The sequence below is a fragment of the Coffea eugenioides genome, chromosome 1 (genome assembly GCF_003713205.1).
Source record: "Coffea eugenioides isolate CCC68of chromosome 1, Ceug_1.0, whole genome shotgun sequence".
Taxonomy (NCBI): domain Eukaryota; kingdom Viridiplantae; phylum Streptophyta; class Magnoliopsida; order Gentianales; family Rubiaceae; genus Coffea; species Coffea eugenioides.
The window spans coordinates 29,477,090-29,488,620 of NC_040035.1; the positions used below are offsets into that span (position 1 = coordinate 29,477,090).

The following is an 11,531-nucleotide window of genomic DNA, read 5'->3' on the forward strand; positions in this document are numbered from 1 at the left end:
TGTATCAATTACACTAACAATCTTAAGGGGTTATTTGTGAGTTATTAGTGCAAACGAATATACTATCAAAAATGTAATTAAGATGTTGATTTGGCCACCAATCTCTACTTGATAAGATGATGATAACAAGACATTGAAGAATGGTCTTAAAAGCAGAGAGAAAGAAGCATGAAGAGAACAAAATGATAAAAATGATAAACACTATCTTGGATTGTCTCTATGACTTGTTCATTGCCATCAAACTCCCTAGAGAAGTTTGGACGGCATTGGACTACAAGTAAACTCATTTAAGGTGCAGACATATTTCATGTTAAATACATTTGGATCTTGTATTTATGATAATTCTTCTCTCCTTGACCAAGTAGATGATCTACAAGTGTTGTTAACTGAACTTGAAGACCATGGAGTGGAGATTTTGTGTTATTTTATAGTAGGGGTAATTATTGAAAATTACTTCTAGTTGAAATAATTATCAAAGAAAATCACTCTACACTAGAAAATATTCATGGTGGATCATGTTCTAAAGCAACTTTATATAAAGAAAGATGCTTGAGTTCTCTAAAACAGGAAGTGGATATTGATCCTATGATGAATAATATGGAGAAGAATAACAACAACAATAATAGTCTTGTTGGAAGGTTCAAGGAAAAGAAAGTTTTCTAGATATAAATACAGGATAAATTAATCTTGTACAAGAATAGTGTATTTGTTAAACAAATGACATATTTAATATATATATATATATATATATATTTTTAAACTGTAAGATACTTTTATTGCAAGAAAGAGATTCTTGCCCCCGCAGGAGCGATTACATCAACCAAAGAAACAAACTGCAAGCTACAAAATCCTTCTCCGAAAGCTAGGAAAGCCTGACCTATCCATCCGTATGTCACCACGCGCCATAGGAGGTAGCTCTGCAAAGGACTCAAACAAAACATCCCTGCCCCGATCAGCACCCATCTTAGCCAGCCTGTCGGATGATTTATTTGCTTCCCTAAAGCAATGTGTTATTGATCGAAACAAACTCTGATGCCGCAACAGATCGTCCAATTCCACCTGCAAACGCCAGGGGCATGCATGCTACCCTGATATGATCTGTACCAGGGTTAAGGAGTCCACCTCCAGGTGGAGCTCCATGTAGCCCCGATCTACACACAGTTTTACCCCATACAGTAAGGCCTGTAACTCGGCGTGTAGGCTGGTGGTGACGCCAAGGAAACAGGAAAAGCCAAATAAAAAGCACCCCTGAGAATCCCGTAAAAGCCCTCCCCCTCCACTGAGCCCTGGATTGCCCAAAGAACAACCATCCGTATTCAACTTGCATCCTGCTCTCGGGGCCACCCACTTCACAGGCCAAATGTGCACCCGTTTAGGCCGACCTGCCAAGTCGGCGTACAAATCCCCCCAAGAGCCATGGGCCCATGATAGCGAAGGGAATTGTAAGTGCAATAGATCCCTCACCCTCGACAAGGTCCGAGCAACCACTACACCCCCCTCTGACCTCCCTCCTTGCATTAAAGCACTAGTTCTTGCTCTCCACAATTCCCAACAGATCAAAGAAGGCAAGAGGCGATAAACAAACGCCAAGTATCTGTTCGGCGCTGGGCGTATCCACCACGCAATTGCCATATGGCGGGCCGAGCAGATACGAGAGTTCCTCCCATCTGGGACTTCGAATGCCTTCCACACTTGCCGGGCAGCCTCCCCTGTGCAAAACACATGGTTCAATCGTTCCTCCTGGGGGTTGGCGCAGCAGGCGCATCGAGAAGGACCTTGGACTCCAAAACGTCGTAACTGTTCAAGTAGGTGTAACCTATCTGAAAGGAGGCGGAGCATGAAAAAAGAGATCGTGATTGGTAAGAACCTGTGCCAAATGCAGGTGGCTCCGAGAGACCTATTAGCTTGGGAGCGTATCAGCGATAGAGCCGAAGCAATCGAGAACTCCCCAGTGGGGGTTAACATCCACACCATCCTATCCTCCCCCTGAAGCGTTGGAGGGGCAATCGCCGTCACTAGCCGAACCAGCTCCGGCTGTAGAACTTGTGAGAGTAACCGGACGTTCCATTCGCCGCCAGTAACAAAGTCCGCTACCCACTGGTTCTGGAATACCTCCACTCGATGACACAATGGACCGGACCCTACCCAGTTGTCATGCCAAAAGCTCATCGTTCCTGATCGAACAATCCATCCGATGTTGTCCTCCACTACCCCCTGGACCTCACACATACGTCTCCAAGTGTACGAACTCCCTATCCGCTCCTCCGCTAGGCAGGGGTGCCGATTTCTACAATACTTGGCAGCAAGGAAGGATGCCCAAAGGGATCGCCCCTGTCTGAAACGCCACCATAGCTTCATGGAGAATGCTTGAAACACCTCCGTTGGCCTCCGGAGGCCCAGCCCCCCTTCGCTATATGGACGACACAGATCTGCCCACTTCATCCAGTGAAACCGTGGTCCAAACTCTGACGCGCCCCAGAGAAACGCCGCCATGACTCTCTCCATCTCTTGCACGACTCCCTTGGGAGGCGACGCTGCCGCCAACAAGTGGATCGGCATGGAGGATAGAACGTGCTTAAGCAGAACCACTCTTCCCCCCGGCGAGAGGATTCGCTGCTTCCACGACAAGATTTTGCTGGCAATGCCCTTGCAAATCTCCCCAAAGTACTCCTTCTTTCGACGACCAGCGAATAACTGGCAATCCAAGTATTTGATCGGAAATTTCCTCTTCTGAAAGCCCGTTGAATGCCTGATAGTTCTGCAGCGGAGTGGGGATAGCCGGGGATGTACTAGAAAACAGCTCTTTTTCTTATTAATCATCTGGCCCGAGACAGCACAATAATCTTCCAAGACCCGCATTAAGAGAAGCAAAGACGACTTCAACCCGTTGGTGAAAATGACCACATCATCGGCAAAAGCCAAATGTGTAACAATCGGGCAGCTAATCGGAACCTTATACGGATGAAATTGGCAGTGTTCGACCAAAGCGTTCAGAGTCCTAGAGAGGGCTTCCACCCCAATAACAAACAAAGCTGGAGATAATGGGTCACCCTGCCGCAAACCCCGCGAGGACCGGAAGAATCCCTGCGGAACCCCATTGATCAGAACTGAGAACCACACATTGCTCACCAACCTCCAAACAGCATCGATCCATGTCTCAGAAAATCTGAACCGCCGCAGCACCTGCAAAAGAAAGCTCCAGGACACCCTATCATAGGCTTTCATCATATCCAACTTAAGCACAATATTGCCTCCGCGTGAAGACTTCCCAATATCCGACACCAACTCCTGTGCCAGCAGAAAGTTGTCCGCGAGCTGTCGCCCTTTAACAAAATCACTTTGTTGGGCGGAGATGAGCCTGGGTAAAATCGGGGCGAGACGATCCGAAAGAATACGAGAGATCACTTTGTTGATAAAGTTACAGAGGCTTATCGGACGGTATTGTGTGAAGTCCTGGGGGCACTGAACCTTAGGGATCAAGACGACGGTAGTGGCGGTGATGCTTCGTGGCAACTCCGCCCCACAGAAGAAACTTAAGACAGCCTTATACACATCCTCCGCTACCACTTCTCAAGCAAACGTGAAGAACTGCCCTGTAAATCCATCTGGACCAGCGGCACTTTCCCCATCCATCGAGAAAACCACCTGCTTGACTTCGGTCATGGTGGGGGGCTCCATAAGTTGAGTGTTATCCCGATCTGTCACCAACTTCGGAATATTGTCTAAAAACTCATACGAGGCATAACCCCACTCCGCTGTGAAAAGCCCCTGGAAGAAGGAAATTGCCTCTCTACTATTGAGGTCCTCCGATTCCACCCATTCGCCATTAGCACCACGAATCCTATGAATGATCGCCCTACTCCTCCTCTCCGTTACTACCGCATGGAAGTATTGAGAATTTCTATCCCCATCCTTCAACCACCTCACCCTGGCCTTCTGTCTCCAAAAGCCTTCCTCCGTAGCCAAAGTAGCCCTTAGCCGCTCACGGGCAACATTCAAATCACGTAGCACATGGTCTGACGAGTCATGCTCTTGTGCTATTTCCGCCTCCCGTACTGCCCGTTCTGCATCTCTGGCCAAAAGACTCCTTAGACCACCTCTTCAGAGCCTGCTTGACTATCCGTAACTTTGCTGCCAAAACCCCTAATGGTTGCCCGCTCAACTCACACGACCACGCATCTCGGATGACCTCCAACACCCCTCCCTTGGTGGTCCAGACATTTAAGAAACGGAAAGGCTTTGGTTTGTTATCCAAGCGGGTAACAGCCGACATCAGGAGCGGCGAGTGATCCGACGGATCCCTCGCCAAGTGCTGTACCGAAATGCTAGAGCCCATCTGCAGCGCTTCCAAGTTGAGGAGTATTCTATCGAGGCGCTTCCATACTCTTGCCCGCCCTTTCCTATTATTACACCACGTATACTTTGAGCCGGAGAAATCCGCGTCAGATACCCCGACCTCCAACATAAACCGCCCAAATTCCAACCCGTCACTCAGTCGAAATGGCAACCCCCCTCGCTTCTCCTCCTCATGAACTATCACATTAAAGTCTCCCGCTAAACACCAAGGGGTCTCAGTCGGCCTATCCAGCAACAATTCTGCCCATAGTGACTCGCGCTCTTGCACGGTGCACTTGGCATGGACGAAAGAGAAACAAACGGTAGAAGGAAACATAGGACATTGAACTTGAAGCGAAATATGTTGACTCGATTCTCCAATAACAGAACAGGAGAGGACCGACTTGTAGAAAATCCAAATGGTACCCCAGTGATTCGCAACACCCCAATCCATTCCCAACTTGAGTCGTACAATATCCATCTTATCTAAAACCACTTTCGGCTCACAAATCGCCACCAAATGTAAAGAGTGTAATTTAACTAATTTGGTAAGCCGTCGAAGGTTAGGGACGCGAGTAACACCCCTTATATTCCAAAACAGCATTTTAATCATTGGAGAGTGCGGCAAAGGAATTAGATGAAGAGGACTTACTTGAGCGTAGGGTGCGGTCAGAAGGAAAGCGAGCACGGACACCTCGTTGTCTCGACTGAGCCACGTCCGGATGTTCGTCTCCCCTGGGTGAATGAAGCAGGGCAACTGACGTATCGGCAACTGAATCTAGATGAAGTGTGTCAGATAACGACGCACTACCCCTCAGGGGTCTAAATTCTGATGTACCCCGAGGGGAAATATTCCCAATCCTTTCCTGAATATCACGAAGGTCGACAATGAGCTCCATATCCATCCCAAAACCCCACTGCTGCTGCTCTTGTTCGTCCCTCGCAATCACCCCATCGTTGTTAGCTGCTGCCTCTTGCCCAGCAGCGTGACCATAGTCCTCCACTGCCGCCACAGCCACGGCCTCTTGCACTCCCCTCCCAGCAGCGTGACCACAGTCCTCCACTGCCGCCGCAGCCACAGGCGACTGTCCACCTGGTCCAGCATCCGCCCTTCCCCCTTCGCTGCGCCCCTGCGCCACCACATTGCTTGCTGCAGCCAGCCCCACGCTCCCACTCCGCACGACCCCATGCTCCAATCTGGTCTCCCCTTCCAGCCCAACAGCAGGTAGAACCCCACTAGGATTGTCCCCCTCCGTTGGCCCCTTTAGCTCCGCGTCTACTGAAGGTTTGCCCGAAGCGGCCCCAACCATCTGATCCTCAGCGTGGTTCTCCACTGGTTCCACCACCTGCCGCTGACCCTCTTGGGGCTGCCGGGGTTTATCCCCCCTAGGCAGACGAAGCTCAAGATTCAATACGTGACATTCCCCCATCTCATGTCCTTGACGGTAGCAGTGAGAGCAGTACTTGGGAATATTTTCAGGAATAAAATTCTGCCAGAAACCATCATATTTGCCATTGCCAATCCACACTCTTGATGGCCTGGGCTGAAGCAAATCTATTTCAACGCAAACCCGCGTGAGACTTGGCCTGGAGGTCGCCAACGTTGCGGCATCAACGAACAGAGGAACGCCAAGTACCGAAACAATCTGGAAAATTGCTTCTTTGTGGAAATAATGCAGAGGTAGTTTAGGTAATTGGAACCAAACCGGAACTACCGAGGGTTCTTTGTCTACATGAAAGGCTGGAGACCATTTGAATACTCTCATTGGAAAGCCCAGTATGTACCAAATTCCACGTGCCCAGATACGATGGTAATCTGCTTCATTACCCAAGCGGATGATCACATGTCTAGCATCAAGGAGGCCAACCGAAGCCGACTCTCGTAAATCCAGTGACCGGAAGAATTTCCTGACTTCCTCCAGTTTCGGGCGGCCCCTAGAGAACTTGTCCACAAGAGCAAACTTGTAGGGGATCGACAAGGCATCTAGATCTTCTGACGAAAAGATAACAGCAGGTTCCCCCTCGTGGGTTGTAGACGCCGCTCGTATCGTCAACGACGGCTGCGAAGGGTTAGCTGCGAAGAGATCAAAGAATGATTTCTGTTGGAAATCCACAGAAGGAGAGTGCCCTCCAGCAACCGGCTGGAGGACAGCCATGATCGTGGAGAGGCGCTAGCCCGCGAGAGAAACGCTGGAGAAACCCTAGAGAGCAATTGATAATCCCCAGCTCCCACTCTATATGTAATATATAGTTATTAATAAGTGTGAAAATTCTACTTATTTATTTGAATCTTCTTATTCTTTGTGGCTTGGTAGTTTATGACATGAAAATATCGATTATAATATTTTATGTCAAAAATGTCATAATATAGCCTAAGAAAATAAGTGTATAACATTCATTCAAACGTGCAATAGTTATTTTATAACCTTGATTGATGGTTGTTCAATATATATGCATGTGTATTTAAGGTAATCACCTAAACAATAGCATGAGAAATATGTATCTGTGTTACTATCAAGCAGATTTAGGTAATACAAATACCTGTAATTGTATTTGTTCTAAATTCAGTCAAAAGTATGTTGTGATCATAAGATGCTATTTATTAAAATTAAAAATTTGGCTGCTACATGTGTAAAAAGGTGAAGTGGTTTAGGGTTTGTTGCCACACCCTATGCATCTAGTCTCTTTATTTTGCAATATATAGCCACTATATCTAAAGTCTTGAATAAGGCGTAATGGTAAATATAAACATGTTAAGTCTAAAATATGAGTATCTTAGAAAACGTTAAAAGAATGATGTTGTATTTGTTGTATATGAGAACATGAATTATTAAGGATATCAATTGACTAAACCCTTGTTAGAGGACTTTGTGAATTTAATGTCATTGGTTATGGAATCAAAAACCTTAATATCAAATCACTTGCAATGGGAACCCTACCTTGATTCTAGCACTATCACTAGATGAAAAAGTTTAATGGGTAATAAGTTAATAAGTGATTGTAACCACTAGATACTATTGTGCATATTTTCACCCCACTAGTGCATATTATAATAAGAGGTTGAATATACAATGAATTATATTCTTAATTAAATGCAATTTCTTTTAAAATACTTTTTTACATGAAGTTTAAAAGTATTTTCATCTATATGATCATAGGAGTGGTGCCGCTTCTAGCACAAGTTGGGTTTGCTTTTGTTTACAATCATGAATCTAGGATGGAACATATGGCCAGTAATAGAGCTGAAATTCTTTTTGAATTGATCAATGTTTATAATACCATGCGTGTAATATATATAATCTAATTTTTAAATCATGGTTTAAAGCTATATGCAACCTTGATTTGATTAGATTTGGTGATATACTTACACTAAAACAAAAGTTTAAATCTAACGGTACTTTTTTTATGCATGGTATTGTATGTGTTAGTATTTAGTTCATCTATAAAGTAAGTGGAGGATTATTGGAATAGTTTGTGAATGAATTAAAAATAAGACTTATTTAAACAAAGAAATTAGAAACTTAATGGTCTATTGAGCGCCAAAAAGTTTTTGAAACATGTTTGGCATTTTTGTCCATTAAAGAAGTCCAATGCAACCTCTTGATAACCATTATAGCAAGGAAATGGTTTTAGCATTATGGTCCATTAAAGGAATTTAACGCAACATCTTGATGATCATTGAAAGTGGGAAAATTGCAACTATTCTGTTTTGATGACCTTTGGGTTTCTTTTCTGTATAAAGTGACAAGCTTCTAACAAAAGAAAAAAAAAACTAGAACATTTGAATTATTGGTGTAATTGATACAAAACACACAAAAGTACAGAAATTTGTATTACACATATTTTATTGAGAAAGTGGGGTTAAAGATGATAATCTTGAGGCGTGTTTGACACTATCTTTAAGATGTTATTTCTTTTTGGTGACAAATCAAAACTATGTTTTTTTCTTTTTGGCAAAACGCCTTACACAGGGTGGGAATGCCAGCCCTTTATTTATTTAATAACCAAAACAAGAGTACAAAAACAAAAATTACTGCCCAGTGCACTGTCGAACATGAGGAAACTCCCTCTTATCCAGAATTAAAGACGATCTAACAATCAAAGAAAGCTGCTGAAAGGAGACAAAGATGGAGTCTTATTGAAGCCGTAGTCCCGCCAGCTTATCTGCCATACTATTTGCCTCCCTATAAATATGCACTACTGAAGAAGAGAGATCGACAAGCAACCCATGAATTCTCTTAAGGATGTTGCATAGCGGCCATTTAGCTACCACTCCTAAATGCCACAATCGAACAAGAGCCTTTGAATCCACCTCCACCATTAGATGAGGAACACCTCTATCAGAGCACAACAAAAGACCATGCAACAATGATAAGCTTTCAGCCATTAATACATCCGACACCCCCAATTCCTTATAAAAAGCAAAAACCAAAAACCAAGTTCCCATCTTGGTCACACAGAAGACCTCTTCTGGAAGCCATCCCCTGAAAAACACTAGCATCCGTGTTGAGCATATAATAACACGAAGGAGGCTTCTGCCAGGAAACAACCCTACACCCGACCCCTCTTACACTCCGACCAATCCCAACAGCCCATAGATCATCATTATTGCCCCTAAATGCTGGGACTTGAGAACCCCAGCCGCCCTCAACTAATCAAACAACCTGTTAATCATGCCAATAACATGTTGAGCATCAAACGTCTCACCCTCAAACTGGGCCCAATTTCATGACTTCCACAAGAACCAAGTTATCAAAGCTGGAATAGCCGTACGTATATGATTCACACGAGCTGAAGATAATGAAAGAAACCCTGACAGCCACATTGACGACAAAGAATTTCTCACCACATCCACGACGCCAAAGCATCTACCAAACTGATCCCACACTCGTTTTGCTACTAGCCGCTGAAGAAAAAGGTGATTAAACGTTTCTTCCTCTTGATGACAACAATGACAACGAGACACAATCATAAGCGAAAAAGGAAATTTTCATTGGGAGAATATCATTCCAAAATAAAACGATATATCATGGAGGAATTTTTGCTTTGCCAAAGACATTCCCATGCAAATTTAACTAAGACGCTTCTAGATGAGGAAGGTAACCATACCATTTCATCAAAGAGCCTAGGAAACAGCCGCCGCTGATAAATCTATGCAATTAAGTGATTCGGAATCCATTGCTTCAGCTTATCAACGTTCCAACTCGTATCAAAATTGAACTCTGCCACTAGCATATGAGGAGGATTGCGCACCGATAACTCAATGGCAAATGGTGTATCCCCTAACCCCCTATCAAACCAAAAGCTTACAAATCTCTTTCCCAAACACCAACGAATATTACTTTCAGCAAAATGATGAATATCCTCCAATCAGTGCCAAGAAGCCAGCGCTCTTGAAACCATAACTTGCGATGGATGAACACCTTTGATATATTTTGCATGCATAAAAAAGGACTATACTGAATTATTTAAGCGTAGTTTCCACTAAAGCTTACAAGCAAAGGCCTTAAAAACGTCATCAAAAGATCGAACATCCAGGCCACCCTTCTCAATCGGATAGCAAAGTCTGTCCCAAGCAGCCTAGTGAACACACTTATTCTCTAAATTATGGTCCCATAAAAAGGAATTGCAAATTCCATCCAACCAACTAAATACTGCTCTAAGGAGGTGCAACACTTGTAACAAGAACATAGGAATTGATGATAGGGCATGCCATAGAAGGACTATCTTCCCACATGCTGACAATAATTTGGAGCTCCAGTGAAAAGTCGATCCCTCATCTTAAGAAAGGTTCCCATCAAATAATAGACATGTTACCCTTCGTTAAGTAATAGGAGCACCCAAGTAGGTAAATGAAAAACCCCTCCATTGAAATCCAAGTTTTGCAGCTACTAAAGATACTTGCTCGTCTATAGCAAGATTATGGATAAGAAAAAAAACTTTTACTGATATTGACCCGCTGGCCAAAATAAGCCTCATACAAATTCTAGAAATCCACTAGAGCATCTAAACAATCATCTGAACACCTCACAAAGTCAAGATGTTATCAGCAAAAGCCAAATAAGGGATACGGGTTACCAGAGACATAGAATCTTCTGACATCCTGTAAGTGCAGATTATAGATACCATGACCCATGAATTCTGCTACAAGTAAAAATAATGTCAGCTACAACGGATAGCCCTATCGAACCCCCCTAGATGACTTAAAGAATTCAGAAGGAACCCCATTAATTAATACTGAGAACCAAGAATTAGACAATGTCTGGAACAACAAATCTATACTCCATTCATGAAACCCAAAATGTCGTAGCATGAAGATAAAAAAGTCTCATTCTACCCGATCATAAGCTTTTTCCATGTCTAGCTTCAAAATTAAGTTTGGATCCTCTAATCATCTATTCGAATCTAATGCAAGCTCTTGCGCCAACAAAATGTTATCACAAATACTCCTCCCAGGAACAAACTAAACTACCACAGCGAAATCAATTTCGGCAGCAAAAGATTCAGTCTATTCGTGAGGATTTTGGAAATTATTTTCAAACTCATATTACAAAGGCTAATGAGCCTGAATTCCCTCCAGCAAGTCACACCCTCCACCTTTGGGTGGAGAACAATACTCGTGCTAGTGAAACCACGAGGTTGCTGGCCACCTTTAAAGTAGTCTTGAATGGCATGGACCAAATCATCCCCAATGATTGACCAGCATGCTTGGTAGAAGCCCGCCCGGAAGCCATCAGGACCCCGAGCACTGTTAATTGATATCGAAAAGACCACCTCTCGAATTTTCTCTATGGAAGGCAACCGCTGCAAAGCGTCATTGTCAAACTACCCCAGTTGAGGCAAAGGGAAGTCAAGATGAGTCATGGCCCGACCATTCCTATCTAAGAAAAATAAATATGAAAAAAATTGGATAGCTGACTCTTGAACAAAGTTCTCATCCTCTACACAACCCTTGACATCATCCCGTAATCGGGATATGAAATTAACATTCCGACGGCGCTTCACTGATGCATGGAAAAACTTTGTGCTGACATCACCTAATTTAATCCATTTAATGGTAGCTATTTGAGGCCAAAAATCACATTCAATAGCTAGCGCTCTAGCATGAGCAACTTGGGCTTCCCCCAACCTCAATTTTGCCCTCTCATTTTGAAAAGTATCATATTCCTCCTCCCGCTACTTAAGCAATTGCTCCG

General features: G+C 43.9%; 1 protein-coding gene across 1 annotated transcript; it reads right to left on the reverse strand.

The window, feature by feature from the left end:
* Positions 1-840: 840 nt before the first annotated feature.
* Positions 841-4,816, reverse strand: LOC113770038. The gene is made up of 4 exons (XM_027314389.1): positions 4,168-4,816; positions 3,612-4,070; positions 1,105-3,566; positions 841-1,059 (listed from the first exon to the last, which is right to left on the reverse strand). Exons 1-4 carry the CDS (start codon positions 4,814-4,816, stop codon positions 841-843), a joined length of 3,789 nt encoding a protein of 1,262 aa, XP_027170190.1.
* Between the last annotated feature and the right edge of the window lie 6,715 nt (positions 4,817-11,531).